Source organism: Talpa occidentalis, unplaced genomic scaffold, assembly GCF_014898055.3.
Source record: "Talpa occidentalis isolate TD23 unplaced genomic scaffold, MPIMG_talOcc4v2.1 talOcc4.10, whole genome shotgun sequence".
Taxonomy (NCBI): Eukaryota; Metazoa; Chordata; class Mammalia; order Eulipotyphla; family Talpidae; genus Talpa; species Talpa occidentalis.
The window spans coordinates 40,515,754-40,541,021 of record NW_023600993.1 but is presented as its reverse complement, the minus strand read 5'-3'; the positions used below and the strand labels follow the sequence as shown (position 1 = coordinate 40,541,021).

The window sequence follows — 25,268 nt, the reverse complement described above, 5'->3', positions numbered from 1 at the left end:
GGCAGACCTCTCCTGTCTCGCCTGCTGCTCCCCTCAGCAGTGTATTTCAGTCAGTCTGCCTGTTCTGTTCCCCACTCTGTCTCTGGTGAGTCCTCTCACCCCCCGCATCTTTGGCCTGTACCCCAGTTCTTGTATGCATAAATAAATAAATCTTTAAAAAATAAAATTAGTGTTTTTAATCCACTTTTCCTTTATTTTTATATGAAAACTTCTTTGGATCAGGAAAAGAACATCCTTAGTCATAGCATCTTTAAGCAAGGTTCCCTGTGTTCTCTTTTCAATTGGTAACTTCAATCTGATGTGGAAAAAAGCTTCATGAAAAAAAAAAAAGGCTTCATGAGCATTAAATGTTGATTCTTCTGCTCTTGATCACACAAATTCATCTTACTACAGAGTTGTAACTACTGTTTAGGATTTTTTATGCCTAGTTTTTACTTAGATTTGTTTTCCAAAGATGCATCCATCCATGCATTCACATAGTCACAGATGTGACCTTTGGTGACTGTGATATTTTCATGTTGTGTGCCCTCCTTTTGTCAGCCCTCTCCCCCACTGATGAAACGTTTGGAGTGTTTACAGGTTATTGGCTATAAAGTGCTTATGAACGTGTTCGTACCAGTTGGGTTCCTGCTTTTCCCCTTGACATTTTGGTTTGTCCCCTTGCCAGCCAGTTTCCAAAGTGGAATTACTGGGGCAAAGATCTTGTCACATTGGTACACGTTTACCAGCTTGCCCATATAAGAACTGAGCCAATTTACTGGGAAGAATTGTATTTTGGGGAAAGAATAGATTTGGTCTACAAATCCCAGCTTTATCATTTGCTACTATTTACTGTGACCGTGGGCAAATTTCTTCATCTGTAAAATGGGTTAGTTAATAGTTCATCTCCATGGATTGTCTAGTTGTCTAGTGATCTAAATAAGGTACTGTGTTTAAGACATTGAGCTCTGCACCTGGCCATATAGTAACTGCCTAGTGATTGGTGGCAGTCTGTTATCAGAGGACTATGTGTGCGCTCTTTTCCTCACATCCTAAACAATACTGACACCTCCCTGGTGGCACAGGGGTTAAAGACAGCACTGTCAAGCTATCGCCAACCACTGCAGCATGAGTTAGATCCCCGGCTGGCCAGGGAGCTAGCCACATGGCGCAGCTGACCTCTCCTATCTCACCCGCAGCACCTCTCAGCAGTATATTTTAGGAGATTTGCCTGTTTTGTTCCCCACTCTGTCTCAGGTGAATCCTCTCATTCCCCGCACCTCCGGCTTACACCCCAGTTCTTGTATGCATAAATAAATAAATAAATCTTTAAAAAAAAAAAAGAAATACTGACACCTGTAATTTTTATTTACATTTTGTTATAAGTAGTTCCTTATACTTCTGGGTTTTTAGAGAGGGACTGGTCATTTACCTTCTGAGTAAGTTTGATTGCTGTTAAGTCTGATAATATTAAAACCTTTATAAACTATAGAAAAATGAATGCTTCGTGGAGGGTATTAGGGAGGATATTTAAGTGAATAAAATAAGAATATAATATGGAGTGAATATTTTAGACTTAGGCAGCATATTCTGAAAGCAATTGGATCTGAGCATTTTCATGGATATTCTGTCTGTACCAGTAGTTTGGCTAACACACCTTTGGTCATATGTATATTTTCCAAGGCCAGTTTTGGATGGATCACACATTTTCCATAAGTAGAATGTAAATTAATCATGTTTCACTGGAGTTTTTATGAATTCTAATATTGGACTAGATGCTTCTGCTGAGCGTTCTCATTTATATCAGTGCAGCATGTCACACAAGGCCAGCTGACCGAGACTGTGCACAGGGAAGATGACCCCACCAGTCGTCAGTTTCTCTAGCTGTAAAATGAAATAGTCAAGACCAGAATTATTCTTAAGACCTAATCATTGGGCCTCCCCGGTGGTGCAGCTGTTGAGCGCTGGGTTGCGAAGCTGCCCGCGGCCTCTGCGGAGCCGGTTCGATCCCCGGCTGCTCCCCAGCCACCAGAGGAGGGTCCCACATGGTGCACAGACCTCTCCTGCCGCCCGCTGCTCCCCTCAGCAGTGTGCTTCGGTCCTTCTGCCTGCTCTGCTCCCCGCTCTGGCTCTGGTGAATTCTCTCACCCTCCCGCGCTTCTGACTGTACCCAGTGCATGTATAAACAAACAAACAAACAAACAAACAAATAAATAAATAAATAAAACATGCCTCTATAAAATAAAAAAATTAAAAAAAACCCTAATCTTTATTTTTACTGAGATAGCTTGAATCTTTAATTCGAAGGGTGTAAATTTTTCTATCCTGCCCTATCACCTTGTTGAATGAGTCACCTGTGTTTCCACCTAGACTCTTGCCCCGTCTGCTTGTCTGTTTCTGATCTCTCAAGATTGGACACCCACTCATAACAGGAATCTAGAAAAATTAAATAAGGGACCAGGAAAAAGAATAACTATAAGAAAGAAAAAAATCAAAATCAACAAACAACTATGAACCAGAGACACACTTTGGGGTGGGGGCAGAGAAAGGAGGGATTGGGGTCAAAATCATGGGGTTGCAATTGTATGGGGTATATAAAAATAAAAAAGAAAATTTGACACCCAACCACTGACCAAGATTGCAAGTCTTTCTCTAGTTAAAGTAAAGCTGTGTGTCCCCTGAATAGGTTTCCAATTTTGGAAAATTCGTACACAGATTACTTCATTTTTACAAAGTGTGCCCCATCACCCATCAGCTCAGCTGTTGATATTGATGATGGTGTTGATACTGATGTTGGTGTTCCCGGAAGTACCTGCATGCCCTTCAATTTTGACCCCAATCCCTCCTTTCTCCGCCCCCACCCCAGAGTGTGTCTCTGGTTCATAGTTGTTTGTTGATTTTGATTTCCTTTGGATTCCTGTGCACTTGTCCATGTGGCTAAGGCCCCTCACATAGCTTACTTTTTTTTTTTTTTTTGACATTACACTACTGTTAATGATTGATTTCAATCCATTTAGTCTGCTGGACCAGGAGCTTTTAGGGCCCAATCAATCACTGAATCCATAAACAAGGGTACTGTCAGAATCCCTGTGAGCTCTGAATTACATTGGGGTGTTGACAGTCAAGGAAGCCTGGACCACTCTGTCAGCAACTGTCAGGGAGGAGAAGATTTGGGCTATGTGTTGGGTGGTAGTCGGGTGGGGGGGGGGAGAGGGCAGGAGAAGGCAGGGGGCAGAAGGCAGCTGTAGGAAAAAACTGATCAGCGATAAATTGTTGGTAGATAATCTGCATGTGGATAATTGCAGAGCTGAGAGATTAATTTTTGGTTTACTTCCCCACCTCCTTTGGTATCAGGTTGTCTTACTGGGAAAGCTGAAAAGGTTAGAACAGTGATACATGCATGCACAGAGACAAACACTCACCCCTGACCCAGAGGTTGCTGTCCCTTAGGGTTCCCTCTGAGTCCGGGAGCTGCTGTCCTGAGTAGTCATCACCTTCCTGATTGCAGTGGTGTTGCTTTAGTGGCCCCCCTCCCCGCTCCCCAGGGAGGGTCCCTTGGATATGATAACATTTCTGGAAGAGTCCTATAAAAGCAACCCCTTTCTCTCAACAAAGATCAGTCTGGTGCCACCCTCAACAGAGTGAAGGACTTAAGAGTACATGGGTGGGTGGCCCTAAGGGAACTGGGTAGAGAGAAGATAAAGGCAGAGACATGCTTTAGGAAGGTGATAAGGTGGAGGCATGTTTGGTATCCTCTGATGGGGAGAGGAAGAAATTGGTCAGTGTACTGTCAGGAAGATGTCACCTCCAAAGGGGATCTATTACTTCAACTAAAGGAGGATGAGAGGGTGAGAGGCTGGGGAAGGGGTCACCTGTTCAGCCACCAAAGGGCAACCTTGTGTGATAGCAGGGCTGGGAGGTCCAGGGTTCCAAGAAGGCTGCCTTGATGAAGGGCCTTATCTCCAGGGGACGTGCACTCTGGAAACATTAAGCCTTGGAGTGATGACAAGTCATCCTGGGAAGGCACTGTGTAGTTTTAAACCAGTGCCTCCATCTATCTGCAGCAGTAGCAGAGCAAACAGCGACATAATCCTTCGCAGAAAGTACCGAGATGTACCTGGTATGTGTAGCTTGTCTCTGATTAGCCTCACCCCAAATAAAGCTTGGTTGTGAACACCTTCCCGGAACCTCTACTGACACTCCATGATTTGGTGCTCCCTCTTCTGTGGCCTGTGGTTTGTGGTACTCTCCCAGAAGGCCGACACATTGGCCAGTCCTTCATGCTTTCCAATGCAAACAGCCTTTGAGGGCCTCCCCAGTGCCACATATGAGTGACGACTCATGTGCTTCTGTGGCCTGGCCCAGACTGCTATATAGAGACCAGAAAGGAGGGACAGGGGTAGCCTCATTGGAGTCTGCTCACTGCTAGAAGCTCTTTCCTCTTTGCTTCAGCCTCCTTTGCAGAGAGCTCTTGAGTGACTGAAAGCTTCTTGAAATGGGTTTCAAATCTATGGAAACTGAAAAGGAAATAAATGGCAGGTTCTGTTGCCCCTGTTCTGATATGCCCCCCATCACTGTAGGTATAGAAATACTCAACTCCAGATAAGTAGCTTGAGATGTAACTCTCTTCTGATTTGGAACTGTGAAGCTGGTCACTTCCAGAAGGCGCCTCAGCCCCAAACCTCCAGTCTTCACACGTAACATAGGTGTGTCTACTTCACCTGAATGTCACTGTGAATAAGGGTTGGATTATCCTGCTGAGCACAGAAATCCAATTTATACACCTCAGAGATTTTGATTAATGGGACTTGTGTGGTATCAGCCCTTTTGGGGATATCTTAGTGACTTGCATACTCCAGGATGCAGTAGGAGGGTGCCCCCCCAGGGCTGCCTCTATAATAGGGTCACCTTTTTCAGTGACCTCAGGGTACTGATGAGGGTGACTTGGTCTTTGTCAGGATTGGGCAGGAACTGTAGAGATGAGGCCCTGAGACACTTTCATGCTTTTGCAAACAAAGCACTTCAAAAAAGCCTCTGCCCCCACCCCCATCCTGGTGTAAGGTGGCGGAAGGAAGCAGTGGCTGACAGCAGAGTTAAACAAGCTTGAAGGTAGGTCACATTTTTGACATACCATTTTCCTCCTCCGTACCAGCAGCTGCCCTCTACTTTGAAAGGGGCTTAGCTGCTTGTATAAACTTTGGTTCTTGATAATGTAAACTATTATTAGGATTATCTTTTTATTCATAATATATGCCTGACTCTCTGTCTCCCTTATTTATGGTCTGTTTGAAATACCCATTTACCTTCAGTACCCGGAGCCAGCATCAACTCCTCTGAAAGCAAAGGAGCCCTTTATAACAGACTATCTATTTAAATCTCTGTGGTTAAAAAGGACTCTGGGAACAAAATCATCGGGTTGAGGAAGCTTTAGATCTCACAGCAAAGCTTCCAGTTTAAAATTGGGATGTGATGTTGACAAAACATTTCAGTTACAAAAGAACTTTTTAAATGAAAGTTTATAATGAAGGGTGGTTGTTTTAAGAGAAAGATGCTTGATTCTTACTTGAGAATCTTTAGGTTTCAGGATCTCTCCCCCTGTTTCATCACTACCTGATGGAACCATTTGCCACCCAGGATATTCTGGAAATTTAGAGGCTCACCCCGCGGTCAGCCAGACCCTGCTTCCCTGCAGCCTCTTGAGAGGGAGGCTATAATGATCCTGCCTCAGATGCTCCTGTGTGGCTTGTCAGTGGAGGGTGGGTTAGCTGGCGAGCCAAGAAAAACCAATAATCTTTCAATTTTTAATAAAATGTCTCCCCCACCCTTTGTCTATCCCTATACTCTTCTCCAAAAGAAAGAACAGACTGAATTTTTAAAGCACATCTGGACACTGTTTTTGTAAAGCTCTTACCCTGAATTCCCAGAAGGAATGTATTGGCTCCCATTTTTCCAGGCAAAAACTGAAATGACTCCTTTGTTTATAAGTACTGTGCTTATGTATTTTAATAAAAGTGTAAGGGAAGAAATTGCACTGATTTGAGGGTCCTTTAGGCCAACAGATTCTCCTTTATGCTTCTCTTGAAGTCTTTGAGAGGTGCTAAAAGTTTATGGTAGGTTTTTTTTTGATGGGGGTGAGGAAGGGAAGAGAAGGGACTCCATGAGTTTTTATCTGCTTTCTGTGGCTATAAAAGCAGGGTGGGAGTGTGCATGGATTCTCACAGCTCCTGATTCCTCTGTTCTGTGCTCTCTTCCCCGCACTGCCCTCTTGGTGACCGCCTTGTTGATAGACATATTATAATGTTCCAGATCTGAGAACCCGAAGGTCTGCAGTAGACTAAGTCTTCCCCTTATCAGATAGCATTTGTTTCCTCCTTAGACTAATCTTCTAGAAGCTTATGGTTGCTAAGAAATTGAGGTGACTCTTTAATACTAGTCTACTAGGATATTAGCCTAGGGTTCTTCTAGTATGGGGAGAATTTCCCAAGATTGTAAATGGTGTTGAATTTTTGAAGATGAGGTAAAGGCATCTGCCATATTGGGAAACTTGTTCTTTACATGGGTGATTGCAGTGCCCTTAAAAATTGGGCTTATGAATTGGAGTTGTACCTTCATGAACAGATGACTTTAGTGTGGTTGAGTTATTGCCACATTCCAAATGGTCATAGCTAACCTTACTACCCAATGAATGTTCGTTAGTGATATGCATTTAACCAGTGTAGTTAGTTACTGCTTCTTAAAAAATATGATTTCTCAGGACCTATCCTGGGATTGTGGAAATAAACTCTAGAAGTATAATGTTCCTGTAGCCCTCTTCTCGGTGATGAATCAAATTTATGAGATGACTACATTTAGATTTTATTCCCCTACTTTCAGGGAAAAGAAGGTTGTTAGTTATGAATTGACCCAAAATTGGCCCACTGATCCTGCCATTGCTACAGATAACTCTGTCAAATGGTCACAAATGGTCTGAAAATTAATGTTTATATTAGTGCCTTCATGCAAAAAGTCACCATTTTCATGAGCTTTGGACAAAAAGGGATTTTCCTGAACTGAAATTTAACTCTAAACTTGAGTCTTGCTGATAGTGTTCTAGCTTATCTTTGGAACTTGTATTTCTCTTCTTACTTTTGGAAAACTGTCAGTTATTCTAAATGCTAGCTAAGCTATTTGGTTTGAGAAGTGACCTGATTTATAACTAATGGTTAGTTTAGTGTTTGCCACTGTACTTTTTCAGATAGCATTGTTTCAAAAACTACAAAAAGGTTTTGCTATTTTAACAGGGCATCAAACTGTAAAACTGAGCAGATCTTTGAAAGATCATAACGTAGGATCTTAGTGATGTTCACTGAAATGTGGGGGGTTGACTGTGCTGGCAGGATCTTGAACTGAGTATAGCTTTGCCTCCAAAGTGCTGGGCGTGCTACCTGCGTACAAAAGCCAACTGCAAATCAGCTTTCTCGTACCTTTTTCTAATGCCAGTGTCACTTGTTTTTAAGTTTTCAAACATATGAAAAAATGTTTAGATGATTCTTGTAACATGCTTTCTACTTTTATAGGAAATCTGAGGATGAGGTTTGGAAATAGATAGGGAGGAACTATTCTAGATTATAGTATTTCCTTGCTCAGAGATTTGTACAGTTGAAAAGGTGGTTTTGATGTTGGAAACATCCATGTTGACATTCTTTTACGTGTAACATGTTTGATATTCTTTAAATTCTGTTTGAGTCTCTTGCTTAACGGTCTTTTCTTAATGGTCTTAATGGACTTTCTCCTATTTTTCCAGCCTTACTTTTTCTATCTTTTCCTCATGTGCCCTAACTGTGGGTAGCTACATGAAGCTCAATTCCTGTCCTTTGCTCTTTCTTATACCTCCTATTAGCTAGTCCAGCTCCCCTTAAGTTTCTGTAACATGACTTTATGCATGACTTACTGGCTTTTAATTCCGTATCTCCTAAAATATACAGTGTTAGAAGATACCTGTAGTCTTCTGTTCAACTCCCCCTTCACTTAAGTTTCTTCCACATCCACCTTAGAAAAGGTTCTCCTTCCCAGTATTCTTGTTATTGCTGTAAAGTCACTAATCTTCCAGGTTCCCAAAATAGGAGCACTCAACTTACCTTTGATACTCCATCACATTTATCACCATGTTCTGCCTCTTAGAAATGCCTCTTGGACCTGTCCTTTCATCATTTTCCACCGTCGCCATCCGATCACTTATATCTGGAGGCCTGTAGTTGCTGTCTTCTGTCTGCTGGTCCAGTTGTTTGCTTCCCTAATTCTTCCTGCAAATGATTTATTTATTTTTTAAGATTTATTTATTCATGCATACAAGAACTAGGGTATAGGCCAGATGCATGGGAAGGTGAGAGGATTCACCAGAGACAGAATGGGGAACAGAACAGGCAGACTGACTGAAATACACTGCTGAGGGGAGCAGCGTGGGAGACAGGAGAGGTCTGCTGCTCCATGTGGGTATCTCCCCGGCTGGGGATTGAACTCGTGCTACAGAGGCTGCGGACAGCTTCATGGGTTGCATCTCAACCCCCTGTGCCACCAGGGAGGCCCCAAATGATTTATTAATGTAACTTCCTTGCTCGCAAGCCTCCTGTTTCTTTTTTTTGGGGGGGTTGTTTTCCCTATTTAAAAAATTATTATAAAATGTATATGACATAAAGGTGACAATGTAACCATTTTAAGTATTTCATTCAGTGGCACTAAGTACATGGACATGGTTGGACAGCCATGGTCAACATCCATCTCCAGAGCCTTTATCTTCCTAAACTGAAACTTTGTGCGGTTGAAAGGTAACCCCTGTCCTCCTTAAACTGCCCCGGCCAAGGCCTCACTCCACTTCCCTTCTGTGAACTTGAGTACTCTAGGTACCTGGTATAAAGGAGCTTTACATTGTCTTTTTGTGCCAGTGTCTGCTTTTTAAAGGTTTTATTAAGTGATTCTGCTCTTTAGAAATTTTGTAGAGTTTGGTAAAAGCTGACAGAGGGCCTTTATTTTCCGTCTTTTTTAATTCAATTTTTAAAATTTTTATAAACTTTTCAAAATTTTATTTTGCGTAGAAGAACTGGGGTATATGCCAAAAGTGCGGGGGCAGGGTGTGAGAGGATTCACCAGAGACAGAATGGGGAACAGAACAGGCGGAACTGCTGAAAGACACTGCTGAGGGGAGCAGCGGCTGAGACAGGAGAAGTCTGCTGTGCCATATATGGGTTAGCTCCCTGGCTGGGGATGGAACTCAGGCAGCGATAATGCTGAGACTTAATGCCTACGCTACCAGGAAGGCCCCCCTATTTTCCATCTTCTTTAGTTTTTAGTGAGCTGTGTCTGAGAGCACCAGACCACACTGGTATTAACCCCAAAAGTAGGTAGGAAAATCAGTGGAGTGGCTGGGGAGTGGCCCTCTAATCCTAGAGGGGTGCCAATGGAGACTCCTTGACACCAGTGCAAAACTTAGTGACCTCTTTTTGGTCAGGTAGGGAAGATGAGAGGTGAAATGGATAGTGACTACAGCTTCCTCACCTTCTGGTGACTTCCATCTGTATTAGAGGCAGGGAATCTGGCCCATCTTGAAAATAAGGGGATATGTATAATGAGGCCACACTTCCCATCCTTTCTGTTATGCTGGTGTCACCTCTAATCTGCATGTCCTTGGGTCTGACTCATACCTTGATTGAACTCTGGTCCTTTTGGTTCATCTTTTGAAGCTGCTTTTTTTTTTTTTTTTTTTTTTTAAAGATTTATTTATCTAAGAACCAAGGTACAGGCCAGATGCACAGGAGGGTGAGAGGACTCACCAGACTGACTGCTGACAGGGAGAGGTCTGCCTCGCCATGTGGGCATCTCTGTGGCCGGCGGGGATCGAACCGGCGCTGCAGAGGCTGTGGACAGCTTCACAGTGCTTTGCTCAACCGCCTGCGTCACCAGGGTTTATTGCTGCTGTTTTATTGCTTCTTTCTTCTCCACCCAAGCTTAGTCCATTGTCCCCTTGGCCTTCATCAGATACCCTTCCCTGAGCTCCTGTTTGCCACATCTAGGCTTGGCTTCACATCACATTCAGGTCTTGCCTGACTCCCAGATGTGCCATGTGTGGCATCAAGCCCATGCGCCCATCCCCACCTGATGGTGCCCACCCTTTCAGACCCTGTGGAAGTGTTTAACATGTAAGGGTGCTAGTCATTCACACCAGGGTTCCTGGAAGCTGTGAAGGTTTTGCCTCATCCACTGCAGTAGCAGCCATTTATTGAATACCGACCTTTGGGGCAGTGTGGTTGCTTCCATGTGCTCAAGTGTCTGCATCTATTTGAAATGGTCATTCTTCTTCTGCCCCTGCCCTGCCCCACCCCCCTACTGTGGTCCTCTCAAGATCTGCCTCTGCTTTGAAGATACTTCTCTGGGAAATCTCCTGTTCAGCTCCTCCTCAGAAATCCAGTTACACTGAGAACTTAATCGCATAACTCACATTTCATTATAAATTCTAATGTCATGTCTTTTAGCTTTGTTTTCCAAAATGAATCATAACCTTCTGAAGGAGCCTTATCCTCAATTTCTCAAAATCGCCTTCCAGTGTAAAATCTGCTTCTAGCCCTTGAGACATCTGTTGATGAATTCTGTAGCATTCACTAAGGGTTTTTCATGAATAAACAAGAGGAGGGAACCTCAGAGTATAGATAAATATTGCTTTTAGAGCGGGCTAAGTTTTTCAGGCAGAGAGCTTTCTTTCTCCTTGCCCATGTTGTGATTCTAATCACAAAATGAAAGTTAGCATTTTCATTAGCAAGTTGTTTTCTCTCCTTCACTTGCTCTGCACTGGTGTCCTTCCAGCTGCCTGCCTCAGTGCTGAAGCCACTAGCTTCTACCGGCTGTAATGTGATTACAGGCAGGACGCGCCCAGCTCTTTCTGGACATGCCATAGTTTCCCTCTTAATTTTACACAGTTCTGTTATGTACAACGAGACCAGTCAACTAATCACAAAATCCCCTATACTGGTGCAATTTAAAAAATATATAGATGGGCCTCCCCGGTGGCGCAGCAGTTGAGCGCTGGGTTGCGAGGCTGCCCGCAGCCTCTGTGGTGTCGGTTCGATCCCCGGCTGCTCCCCGGCCACTGGAGGAGGGTCCCACATGGCGTTTCAGACCTCTCCTGCCGCCCGCTGCTCCCCTCAGCAGTGTACTTCGGTCCTTCTGCCTGTTCTGCTCCCCGCTCTGGCTCTGGTGAATTCTCTCACCCTCCTGCGCTTCTGACTGTACCCAGTGCTTGTATAAATAAATAAATAAATAAATAAAATCTTTAAAAAATATATATATGTATATAGATAGATAGTGATTTGGTTGTCCTAAAGAACAGCACTCAGGATCACCACATCAGCGGGCAATCTACAGAAGCATCAGCACGCGCGCACTGTGCGCCGAGCAGCCTTCTCCCTCACATCTCCCCGGGGTTCCCTTTCCATGGATGCAGCCAGCTTTAGAACAGGTGAAAGTGCCTGCTTTACTCTTTTTAATAATACTGCTTTCTTTTGTAGGAAATGATGGATAGTTAGAGCTGGCTGGGCCTTTACAAAGAAGTTGGCCCAGTAATCCTAGTTCTCACCCTGTTAGTATTCTTTTTGTTATTTCTCCCATTGGTTCCACATGGCTCTCCCAAAATGAACTACACTTACTAATAGCTGGTGGAGAGAGAGCACAGCAGATGTTCTGTATGTTAAGATCTAAATTATGCCAAATCACAGTGTGCTTCATGCAATAGAAATAGCCATGAAGAATCTTTAGTGGGATGGAGAGAGGAGATTTGGGGAGCATTTCCTTATTGTCTTTTTTTAATTGAGATATAATTGTCACATAATGTTGTGTACCTTTAAGGTATAAGCATGTTGAGACTATACACTTAACATATCACAATATGATAACCACTGTCTTATCGTAACACCTCTATCACGTCACATAATTTGTGTGTGTGTGTGTGTGTGTGTGTGTGTGGTGGGAACCTTAAGATCTGTATAGCAATTTTGAAGTATATAATACAGTATAGCTGACCAGGGAGGATGATCATATTCTTTTCTGTACTTTATTTTTCTTTTTTTCAATTTGTTATATTTATAAAAATAATAAAGCCCCCTTCAAAAGAAAAGCCTACAATTTTCCTAGAAACTTGAAACTCCAGTTTTAAGGAATCTACTTGAGGATCACTGAAGATCCACCCCTTATGGGCAGTGGAGTAAATAGTGGACGGACATGGCCTCTGCCCAGCCTCCTACCCCTCAGCCCTGGTGTCTGGGGCCAGCTGCTTGTCTGGGCTTTTCCTCCTCAGCACTCCTGGGAATGTACCAGGCTCTGTGTTCCACAAAAGCAGGGCTGCTGGCCAGACAACTTGGCCTCACAATGACCTAGCGCCTCTTCCTTAGTTTAAAGTCATTTTAGCCAGAACTTTTAGGCCTCTCCTACCTTTTAAAAACATTTTATCACTGCTTTTAATCTTTTTTGTGATAAGTCTGTTTCTCCTTAATTTCATGACAAAATGTTATTTTCACCCTGTTGTTTTGCTATTGTAAACATTCCTCCTGGGAAGCCTACTGAAGAGAAGGAGACTTACTGGTTTCTTCCTGCTCAAGGGTGCCATTTGCTTGCGTCAGGCCACAAGGGAGAGGAGTAGGACTCACCACTAGGGCCACTTCATCAGGGGGAGGTGTGCTCCTACCTGCTGTCCATTTGCCCTGTCTGCTTCATGTGAATTTGCTTGCGAGTTTGCCTCTCTGTACCAATCCATGCCAGCCCTTTAAGAAGGAGACAGGGAGACTAATTTCTCAGAATGCCACACTGCTCCTTCACCCACAAGGAATATTTAACGAAATCTGAAATTCACCAAGACATTGATACTTCGTTTTTACATCATTCTTTGCCCTCCTTCTCAGAATGACATTTCAGCTGTTCAGGGAAATTAAAACAAAACTGAATACAGAATACTTCTTGGCAAACACAATTATTTCCTGGACTAAATCACACAATGATTTAATTAGTATGTCATTTTGTGTGTGTGTTTGCATGCATTTACTTTAATGGGAATTCCATGTGGTATCATTGGGAAATTAGGGAAGAGAGTCTTCTAGATTTATTGCTCATAGTTTCAGGGCAGACTGCTGGCTTCCATCCAAGAAATGGGGAGAAGTAAAGTTGCAGGGATCATGAGAGTTTGAATATATCCTTCCTAGTGCCTGCGATTTTAAAACTAGTTTGGCAGAAGGTAAAAGGCAAAGCCCATAGTGAAATGATTTACCCTTTGAAACTTGTAAGGTTCATCAAAACTTGTGGGGGGACTAGGCATTATGGAGGCAATGCTGTCCTTTTTCTGCTGTCTATCAACATTTTATTTATGAAGCTTGAATGAGTTTAGGTTTGTCTGCAGTAGAAGTCAAAGCCACAGATTCTTCATTTTGGAAAATTGGTAGTTTTAGATTATTGTCCTTAGTGGCTCTTGAGCAAATATTTTAAAATATATCCAAAACCTAACCCAATTTTGTGTGTTGACCACAAACACCAGCCTGCAAAGGCAGCTGAGTGGGAAAATCAGCTGTTCTCTCCATCTTCTGGATGTTATGAGCTTGTTTCTCCCCATGAATATCAGGGAAAGATATTAGCCACATCAAGTATATTTTTTAACTTGTCTCAGTGAAACTTGACTGACTGCTGTCACCTGTGATCTTAAAAGTGATAGAAGCATCTCTCTTAATGGCCTCGTTTGTTGTAAAAACAGAAATCATTGCTTTTTATGTTGCTACTTTGTAAAGTACCAATATCTTGGACAAGTGTTCAGTGACTGCATTGTAACAAATACTGCCTATGAAGAATTACCTTAAGGCATTAATCCAGAGTTCTCCTGTTAAAAACTGACATCTTTCTTCCAACCACTTCCCTCTCCCTTTAAATTTTGCTTTTAGTTGCCAAAATTCCCCTTGGGTCATTAACCATTCTTGGTGTCCTCCTACAGATCTGACATTACTCTATCAAACTATTGATAAGGCAGGCAGGTGACAGGCCTGGTTGGATTTCAGGGGTCCAGAAGTTTCCTGAAATACTGTCTGCAAACTTGAGTGCATGCACATTGCCATGCTCGCTCACCAAAATCTCAAAGACATCTGTGTCCCCAATAAAAAATTGAGACCTTCTTTTCGGTGGTAGGAGGAGTAAATGAAAGAATTTTAGTGATTTGGACCCGGTGGTGATAGCGTTGCTGATAGTGACACTAGGATTGCAGCTATAGAGCAACTCACATACCCTCTCCCACCTCCCATCTTCAGGTCTGATCAGTGTTGGAAGGTCTCACAGCTATTACTTAAATCTTCAGCACATTCTTGCATCTAGAAACCATCCTGCTCTGGCCATGAGCATGCTGCAATGCACCTCTCTTCACAGGGGCACTGGGCTGGGTGTTGCACAGCCTGGACTTTCTTTCAGCAACTTCACCTTTGTACATTTAACCCTAGTGGATGCAGGACAAGTGACAGCCTCTATGACAGGGCCACTGGGTCAATGGGAGTGGCATGCTGCTAGGGGACTGGCTCTAGGAGACTTGATTTTGCCTTCAAGTACTCAGACTCCTACAAGTCCCAGGGAGAACCAAGCCAGTTGAGAATTACCCCCCAGTGTTTGGTAGACTGGAGGCGTGGGCAAGTGGAGGGGTGCGGGGGAGGCGGGAGGGGGTAGGGAGGAGAAGCTTGTTCACATGCTTGTTAACATTTGAGGGTCTTTGACAAAGGAAGTCTAATGCCCTGCCCCGGTCAGCCGGGGATTGCCCCCCTCCCCGGGAGGCCCCGTTGTGCACAGGAAGTCAGACACTAATGATGTTAGTGAGGGGACAAAGGCTTCCAGCTCGGGAAGGGCCTTTAATTGCTGTGTCCGGCTCCCAGGCCGCCAGCCTCAAGCTGGAGGGGGCTGGGCAGGATGCGCTAAGTGTTAACACCTGGAGCCAGCACTGCTGACTTCCTGGTGCCTTTTTTTCCTCCCTTTTTTGGTGTGACTAGAAGCAGGCTCGTGCACATTTACAAACCCTGGCTGCATTGGGAAGGGGGTAGTGGGGGAAAAGGGTAGATTTGGGATGTGGTATCCAAGAACCTAAATGGAAATGATTCAATCAGTAGGTCACATTGACCACCGCCCCCTCTCTCCACCCCCCCCCCTCCCGCCCCCCATCTGCCCAGGGGACTTAGTAACTGTTCATTACCTCTAGGCCACTGGATTCCCTCCTTTTCCCAGGAATCTTCTGGGAAATGCCATACTTTGCAAAAAGGCAGCTATACATTGAGGGGAAGGGGAAGATGTTAACTGTTTCTTTGACTTAGAATGTTCTAGTTAAAACTGAAAGGATAATGTTCTTGAGGAAAGAGAGATAAGGGTCTTTTTTAAAAAAATATTTATTTATTTATGCATACACGGGCCGGGGTACAGGCCAGAGATGCAGTGGGGGGGGGGTTGTGGTGTGGTGAGAGGATTCACCAGAGACAGAGTGGGGAACAGAACAGGCAGATTGACCAAAGTACACTGCTGAGGGGAGCAGCAGGTGAGTCAGGAGAGGTCTGCTGTGCCATGTGGGTTGCTCCCTGGCCGGCCTGGAATCGAACTCGTGTTGCAGTGGCCGTGGACAGCCTCATAGGTTGCGTCTTAACCCTTGCACCACCAGGGAGGCCCGGATAAGGGTCTTAGCCACTGTTGAGGCCATTGGACTTCTAGGGAGGTAGAACTGCACTGGGATGAGGACTGCCAGGGCTGGGGGGCACCTTGCCAACAGCCAAGGGGTGGGGGATTTACATTATGGAGTGTATATCCTAATTGGCACTTTCAGGGATCAGGTGAAGACATTGAATCGTACAGGAATAGGGAGGCTGAGATGCACCCACTCATTTCTAAGTAGAGTCTGGATTCCTAATGACTGAGCAGCCATGGCTTTGGACCTGGGCCTGTGAAGTCTTCCTTGGCCTCTGAGAACTTTGGGAATACCTTCAAACTGTGTAAGAGATGTTTCTGTGGGAAATTGGGTACAGAATATTTCTCTCCGGACTCTCCTTTAGGTTCCAGAAACCCTTTCCCTTTCACAATGACAAAATCATCAACAAAGTGAAGGGCCCCTGCTGTGGCTTGTCTGCCTGAATGGCAATTGTGGCTCCTTTGCAATAATCTGAAGTGACCTGGGAGGCTGTGTCCTGTCCCTCCTGCAGGTAGTGGGAGACAAGAGCGAACACAGGTCAACTCAGTTGGGTTTTTGCAGCCAACGAACAGGAGCGCTTAGAAAGGATGCTTGAAGCCCTTTTCCCTTCTAGAGGAATAGGGGAAAGCCACAAATAACTTTTGAAAAGAGGTCTAATGTTGACTTGCTACTTCCCTATGTTATTTTAAGGAGGTTTTTCTGTCCAAGACCACCATGTGGACAGAAATAATAGGCTGACAGAAGAAGTCACCTTGCTTTCTTAGCATAGCCTGTGATGTTTCGATTAGCACTAAAACCTAAAAGGGCATATTCTTCCATAATTTCCAATATGTGAAATCCACCTTGAAGGAGGCACATGTGTGGGGTGTGCTGGGGACCTGCCTGGCGGGAGAAGGCCCGGTCTCCATGGCAACATCACAATCCCCCACATCTGCAGGCATTTGTGCTGTAAAAGCAGAATTCCAGATGTGATATAGTATTTGGAGACTCCATCCCCAGGCCTTGGAAACGGTATTTGAAGTCGGCACAATTCAGTGCACACTCGCTGTGTGGTCCTAAGGCTTTTTATTAGTAGTTTTGTTTTGATCCGAACATTTCCTCTGAGCTTAGGCATAACAATCATGTTTATAGCTTTAAGTTTTCTTCTTGTCTAATCACTATTTTGCCCTCTCACAGAGGTACTTTCTAGGGCTTCTGGAATGAAATCTTTGTAACCACCTTTAACAGTTCAGCAAGAGCCAGCCAGTAGCTGATTTGCTGGGTGGGTGTTTAGTTGGTTGTTTGCTTCCTCTTCATACCCAGTATTTACAGAAAACCAGTTAATCTGTGTCTGCAAGTTGTCTGTGTGCTTTTAAAACTGCAGATGGGTTGACTGTTACCTTAAAGATGCCAGTTCTCTAACATGCGGTTCTCATTTGAGTGGATGGGAGTGGTGTGTGTAGGGAGGGGAAAGGTCTGGCTCTCCATTCAGAGGCATGTTTTATAGCTTGCCTTTAATGTTTTGAGAATTGGAAAAATGGAACAATCCTGTCTATTTGTGAGTATCAGCCACAGGAGAGCACGCAGCCCAGAACCTTAATAAACTAATTGGAAAAAGTACTTGGTCTTTTGCTTTGTGAAAACTAGGGAGGCTGCAGGGCTTTGTTTTGTTTTGTTTTTAAACACAAGGGGAAAAGTCAACTCTGTGTGTGTGTGTTTTGCTCTGTCTGGGGTTTAACTGCACGTGCATGTTCCAGTGGCAGAGCAATAAGGAAATCATGAAGTCTGGAGCAGAGAAGGACATTTTAAAATATATTAAATTCCATTTAGGCCACCACTGTTTAGGAGGTTGCTATCATATTGCAGCGTATAAATATATTGAATCAAAGTGTTGTATACCTTCGAGTTACACACAGTGTTACATATCAGTTATATTTCTATTAAAAACAAAAGTTGCTGTCCGAGGAACTCATAAATGCTGTAACATGTCCTTATCTTTAGTGAATGGATATCCTTGGGGATGAGGGTTGGGTTGGGACAGCAGTAGATAGTGAAAAGAAGCTTATATGAAAACTAGAGCTTTCAGTTTGATAAGCAGGACACATGGTAACTTGGCATGGGTCGACTCCATGTTAGAGCTCAAACAATTGTCCCTTCAGCTCTCCTTTGGGGAGCGTGAAATTAGGAACATGTGTGTGCTGATTAGCAACATGTCAGAGATGAATCATGATTACGGCTTTGGTCTGGTGCACAGGCGATGCTTTGGAGTAGTGATTTCCTACCTCCTAGCAAATCTCTCTAATTAGCTTAAGATCTCTGGGTCTTTTTGGGCCGACATGGTAATTGCTGGTGGGAACCCACCGGCACTCCCCCAGAGCTTGTGTGTTCCCCATTCGACATCCAAGACCTCACCTCCCCAAATCAGACAGCTGGCTGGCACCTTTGATTTCTGAAGAAGGTTGCATGTAGATGGAGAGTGAAAGAGAACAGCTTCTGGGAATGTAGAGCAAATATCTTGAATAGATCCAGGCCCAAGCTGGCTTTCTGATTTATTTTCCTTGTGTTTTGGGTTTGCCAGCATTTTCCTTGGCTTACATCACCTGGGGCTCCTCTGCCTTTGCAGACTTCTTTTTTAAAGTTAAAGATTTGAACTGAAGAAAGAGGTATCTGCCTTTGTTTATGAAACCATCTAAGCCTGCAAGGGGTAAATGGACTCCATTCTCTGCCTCGTGCCCTCACCTTGTCCACTAGTCACAGGCAAGACATCAGTCCTGTTGTCCATTTTAAGCCTCACGGAGCTGTCTGCTATCATTGCAGCCTCACTGACACAGTGGCAACCCAAGATGAAGGAAAGGCTGTGGAAAAATAGAATATATGGTTGGCACTGTATATTCATTTCACCTTTAAAAAAACCCATCCTCTCAGATGAATGCTCCTATTTAAATTTTCACCCAGGGCCTCCCTGGTGGCGCAGCGGTTGAGCGCTGGGTTGCGAAGCTGCCCGCGGCCTCTGCAGTGCCGGTTTGATCCCCGGCTGCTCCCCGGCCACCGGAGGAGGGTCCCACATGGCGCGCAGACCTCTCCTGCCACCCGCTGCTCCCCTCAGCAGTGTACTTCGGTCCTTCTGCCTGCTCTGCTCCCCGCTCTGGCTCTGGTGAATTCTGTCACCCTCCCATGCTTCTGACTGTACCCAGTGCATGCATAAACAAATAAATAAATAAATAAAACATGCCTCTCTTAAAAAATAAATAAATAAATTTTCACCCAAATTCAGTTCTCTAAAACATTGCCAGCTTCCTGAAATTTCCATCACTGATTTGAAGACAGTCTTGTTTATGCCTTACTGTAGGCCCGCCTTCCAGTGGCAGAGGGGGGTGCTGTGATCAGCTGTGATCAGTTTTTCTCAAAATGCATTTTTCCAAAATGGCAGTTAAGATGTTTTAGAGCTGGATTGGAACTGTTGCTCTGGAAAGCTGGTGCCTTCATGTGGCTCAGATCCCCAAGGACCCCTCAGGAAATTGGCTGTCTGATGTCCCCTCTGGCCTGCTCTGGCTGATGTGGTAGCTCTGTGTGGGTCCTGCCCTGTGGTGTCTTTGTGTCAGGCCTTTGCTTCTTTGCCATGTGGGTGGAGCATGGTGTAGGCTTTGGCCTTTGAATTTTATTCCTTTAACACACTTAAAGGTTATTCTTCCCTTCTCTCCCCCCCCCCCCACTCCTCTTCCTGAGTAAAAGATGTTTTCTCCATTATGCTCCCATTCTCTGCTTCCGGCCCTGCTCACCATAGCAGAACTCCAGGCACCTGGGGCTTGCTTCTTACCTCACAGTGAAACAAATTAAACACCGCCAGTTAGTGCAGCAAATGGGGGTGGCTAATTAACTAAGACTGTGACACCCTGAGGCCACAGCATTGGCATTTATAGTTTTTAAATAATGGGCAGCAAACAAGTATTCTTAGTTATCAGCTCATTAAATGTTAAAATGAGTGTAGTAGCTACAACTTGGAATTGTTTCCTGAAGACCAGCTTTGTAAGTTGCCTTATCTGTCTTCTTTTAGTGTGGACACTGGTTCTAAGTCACCTAGTCATGCCAAGTCAGGTCCTCTGGACTCACTTTATATGCTACCTGGCTTATTCATTCATTCAGGCAGAAAATTGTGTCAGGTCCAGCACGGGAGGGCAAGCATTTGAGGGGGTGGTTACGTTGGCCATTATTCTGTCAGCGTCCCCCCATCCAGCTCAATCAGAGCACATATCAGAGCTGGAGTCATTGAGCCGCCTGGTTCCCACCTGACCATCAGTAGGACATGTTCCATGATGTGCTGGTTAATGCCTCCTTGCTACCTTGTGCTGAGCACTAAAACATTGCCAGCTTTCTGAAAGTTCCTTCATTGATTTAAAGATAGTCTTGTTTATGCCTTACTGTAGCTGCCTTCAAGTGGCAGAGGGGGTGCTGTGATCAGCTGTGATCAGCTTTTTTCAAGATGCACTTTTTTGCAAAATTGCAGTTGAGATATTTTGGAGCTGGATTTGAACTGTTGCTCAGGGAAGTCCATGCCTTCACATTGCACAGATCCCCAAGGACCCCTCAGGAAATTGGCTTGTTTGCTGCCTTCTGCATCTCCCCTTTTTAGCATAACTCTGATCTTGTTTATTAAAGCAGGAGATTTCTCAGAAATTTTACTCTTCTGAGTATGAAGTAACCTTTTCATTACATGTCAGATGCTGCACTTGATATATGACATCTCACAAAGTCCTTACACCATTTGTTTGCAGGAGATTGTATTCAAGTATTTTATATATAGCCCAAGGAAATGAGGTTCAGAAAAGTTTAGAAATTTGCCCAAGGTCACATCCAGTTGGAAAGTGGGGGATTTGAACACACATCTGCTCAACTTCAAAGCCCATTCTGTTAATTTCAACTCCAGATGAGCCCCCAGACTTGCTCATGGAAGCCTGTATCCAGGATGGAAAAATCTCATGCATTATCTTTGATGGGTCAGTGTTCTGGGCTGCCAGAGGTTGGTGTGGGAAAGTCCAGGGACAAATGACTGGTGTGCCCTGGGTGTGGCAGTGGGAGGGTGGCAGCATGTGTCATGTATGTGACACCAAGAAACATTTCATCATATTGCAACTGAAATGATCTAAGAGTGCATCAGCTTTTAATTGATGCTCTAACAACTTAGCCACAAACCTAGTGTCTTAAAACAGTATGCGTTTGTAATCATAAAGTCAGAATTCCAAAACTAGTCCTACGGGCTAAAATCAAGATGTTGGCAAGGGCTGGCTCCTTCTGGAGGTTCTAGGGGAAAGTCCATTCCTTGCCTTTTTCACCATCTAAAAGCCACCTGTATTTCTTGACTCTAGTTCTGCCTTCCTCCATCTTCAAAACCAGTAGCATAAATCAATTAAAGCAATGTCTGTCTCTCTCTTTCTCTGCTTTCTGCTTACATTGTCATATCCCCTCTTAACTCTGACCTTCCTGTCCTCTTATAAGGACCCTGTGATTACATTGGGCTACCCAGATAATTCAGAATAATTCCTCATCTCAGAATTCTTAAAACGTTTCACATCTACATAGCTCCTTTTGCTTTACAAAGTAATGCATTCATGGGGGTAATGATGTGGACATGTTTAGGGGACTGGGGCAAGGTTATTCTGCTAGAAAGTATAAAGAAAACAGTGCTCTGTGAACTGGCCTGGGCACACCATGGCTCTGGGGGGCTTCCGCCCCTTCCAGAGTGAAAGGTTTTTACAGCGCACACAAGAGATGGTCCTGGCGATGGTGTCTTTCAATTCTAACTCCTATTGTCAGGCGTTGATGGCCACAAAATCTTGGTGTTGGATTTTCTGTGGAATTAGAATTCCCACTTTGCATCTACATCAGCAGAAGTAGGGATTAATTAGAGGGATTTAGGTTCTTGCATGCAGAATATAGCACATCACACTGCCTTGACTTCCTTTCCACAATGCATTGTGCATTGTAAGTATCCAAGAAATACCTGCTAGAAAACATGTTACAATAGAAATGTAAGCGAAGTAAGAACAAAATAATAAGTTGTCAAAGTCATGCTAGTAAGGTGATTGGCCCACAATCTTAACATGTCTCAGAATGTTTCCTTTTTGGAAAGTGCTTCCTTTATATGGCTTCACAGGATCTTTCTCAAGTGCCCTTCCAAGGTGAGAATCATGAGGGATATTTTTTTCAAACAGCTTAGACTTGATTTGCCTTTGGTCACCAGCTGGAGAATGGAAGGAGGAAGGTCTTTGTCTTGGACTCTAAATTGCACCTCTGTTTCCCTTCATGACACTTCCCTTTCCTCTTCACTCTGCTAATTATCCTTAACTCTTGTAAGGTTCATGTGTTATCCCTGCCCATGGTTCATCCTTACCGAGGTACTGCCTTGATGCATTTAATACACTGTATTCTTATTTATGGCTGGCTCTTTAACTCTGCCTACATAGACTTTTCCTGGCCTTATACACTGAAGGTTCTTGGAAGGCCAGGGTATGATCTGAGATTGGTCTGTATGCCCAGGGTGTGATCCTTGTAACCAGTCCCTATTCATTGAAAGAAGGAGCTTCATGCTGCTTCCTGCCTGAGGGCAAGGATAGTGGCTGTTTTACTCATCTACTCATCACCATTACTAATGTAACATCTGGCTCATAATAGATGGTGCATTTTTCCCCCCCAAGGATTTATTTACTTATGCATATAAGAACTGGGGTGTAGGCCAGAGGTGCAGGGGTAAGAGGATTCAACAGAGACAGAGTGGATAACAGAACAGGCAGATCTACTGAAATACACTACAGAGGGGAGCAGTGGGCGAGACAGGAGAGGTCTGCTGCGCCATGTGGGTCACCTCCCTGGCCAGGGATCGAACTTGTGCTGCAGTGGCTCCTCATAGCTTCATAGTGCTGAGACTTAACCCCTTGTGCCACCAGGGAGGCCCGGTTTTATGTCCTGGAGGTTTGTAGGGGAGGAGAGTATACGTTGCAGATGTCTTGGACTGTGGGTTTGTGGGGACATTGCACTGTCTCCTCCTGGTCTCATGTCTGCTTGTGTTATTATGGTCTTGGCCATCCAGAAGCTGGGCATCCTCCAGTTGCACAGACTGTGGCCTCATCCCTAAGGATTTAAGAAGGCTTTTAATAATTTAAGAGGATTTTAATAATATAGCAACATTCTGGAATCTTGTGTATGTGGGAAAGGGAGACTGAAAGGAGGAAACCCTGAAGAAGGGGAGTCTCAGTAGATCATGGGCTAGTGTACCATGTTGATTTAGATGTCCTGTTACTGCTCATTCCTCACTTTAATTAGAATGGTGTGTGTGTGTATATGTGCTGCCGAAGCGAGCACAGAATGGTGTGTGTGTGTGTGTACTTATCTGCACAGCTGTGCTTTTCTAAGGTCTGTGTTTATCTGAGCTCAAGGATCCAGTTTCAGTGGGCGTGCCTGGCTCCAGAATAAGCAGTGTGAACATGCCTGTAGCATATGGATATGCTGGGGTTGTGGGGGGAGACAGTGGGCCCCATCAGAAGTGTTCTGCAACATTGTGTCTCAGTGTAACAATTACCCATTAAATACCAGGCCTGCAGCATATGGTTTTCCCCACCATCCCTCTTGTTGAGTGGAAACTTTAGCTGTGTGGTTAGAATATTTTCCCATCATTTAGCATTTCAGAATTGACATATTTTGGAGAATTCTGCAATTAATACTGACTGGCACATTTGCAGATTATTACAGAAACAGTGAAGTAAGAGTCAGTAGATCTGTAGCAATTAGTTCCCATGCTGGATAAGTAGTGGGTTAGGAAAAGGTGGGTTAGTGGGAGGATTCTGGGACTCCCTTTGTGGATGCTGTAATTAAAGTGGGAAGTCTGGTGGAGTTGTTATCCCTGTTATTAAGAGTGCAGATGGCTAACAGCCACATCACCACGACTTAGCGTTAGACTTTTAAAAGTTTTTTTTCCTCTATCTTTTATGACCCACCCTATATATTCCAAGCATAGGTACGGATGCAGTGAGGAATTTTCTCATTAAAAGTAACGGCTTATTCCCACACTCATTCCTGGTCTTGGAAGGAGAAACCTGTTTCCTTAGACTTGAGGAATTGCCTATCTGTCGTGGCTTAATAGTACTTTTGGATAAGAGTGTCTGGTAGGCGAGTTTTACAACCAATCAGCCCTCAAAGCAGATCCAACTGGAAGTGCTCCAGCTGGCAGCTGTGGTCTCTCTCCCAATTTTACTGTTAATGAATTATTATTTAACCCCCAAACACAGAACAGCCTGCTCCTTTTGTCTTAAGGGAAGTGGGTACTCATGATTCCCATGGCCTGGCAGTTAGGAATCTCCTGGGCTCGAGGGAGTTTGGCAGCAGAGGGGAAGTGGAGTGTCAGGGTGGTGGGTGAGAACATAGCGGCGTGGAAAGAGCAATAGATGTTGCTCAGTGACTGGCATGACCCTGGGTCTCTACAGTCATGTGTGTGTTTTTACTGCATGGGGATGTGTGCTGGAAAAGCAAATTGGCTTCACTCCTCATCGTGTTCTCTTGTTTTCCCATAGGGAGTGGGGTCGGCCAGCAGAAACAGCGGGCTGCACAACATCACCTTCAGATATGACAGTAAGTAACTGGCCTGACCGCCAAAGAATGGAGCCCTTTAGTGGTTCAAAACCTACAACAGTCATGCGTAGTCAGGGCCACTGCAGGTCCTGAAGGTGGAATTTTCAGAACCTCCTCAGTTTTGTCAACAGAGCTAAAGTGGCTTAATCTCAATTAAGCCATTCAAATATGGACAGGGAGTATGAACAGGTCAAGTGTCCGCCATAGTATTCAGAGATGTTCTGTGTAGAGACCTCCTTTGATTTCCCCAGGGCCTAGTCATTTCCTTAAGAACAAATGCAGATGCCCATAGAGCCTAGCAGTGAACAGATCAGCAAAGCTACTCATGTGCAGGGTGCTAGGGAGTGGTGGGGACTGTGGCACACTGGAGAGCCCATGTCTGCTCAGAAGGGAACGCTGGCTTCCCTGTTCCAGCTCATTGTGGTTTCGAGGAGTTCCCTGAGCATAGCCAGATGTGATTTCCAAGAAAGTAGGAGATTTGCATTTTTTAATATTGGCATTTAGTTTCAAGTTTTCAGGCATACAAAGTAGGCCATGTGAATTTGTGTCCCAGATTGGCCTAAAGGTCTCCAGTTAGCTATCCTGACTTAGGCCTGGGTTTTAGCCCCAACCTTCACCTATCAGTTGTCGGAACATGGAAGAGGGCTTAATTTTTCCCAGTGTCAGTTTTCTCATTATAGAAAATAAAGATTAATTTCTTTCTCAGAATCATTTGGAGACTTTAGTGAGGTGATGGTTGTGACTGCTCAACTTGATGGCCTACTCTGTGGTGTGCATTCATTAATTGATAGGTGTTAATATTAGAAGTTATTTCAGCTACAGTTGAAATACGAGTGCCTTTTTGGCCTTTTGTCTTAAGGAGGTGTAACTTCTTCTGGCTAAACTGAACTGTGATCATTTGAGCCTTATGAGGCATAATTTGTAAGTAAAAATGTTGACAAGAGGAGGCAGGACTCATAGTGACTCCTGACATTGAATTCATCTT

The 25,268-nt window shown here is 44.3% G+C and overlaps 1 protein-coding gene across 2 annotated transcripts in view; it reads left to right on the top strand.

The window, feature by feature from the left end:
* Positions 1-25,268, top strand: part of IL17RD (interleukin 17 receptor D) — a 65,125-nt gene that overhangs the window by 15,294 nt on the left and 24,563 nt on the right. For both annotated transcript variants that reach the window (XM_054694799.1, XM_037491351.2), the window contains exon 2: positions 24,226-24,283. In XM_054694799.1, coding sequence (XP_054550774.1) covers positions 24,226-24,283 — 58 coding nt within the window. The remainder of the gene's footprint in view (positions 1-24,225; positions 24,284-25,268) is intronic.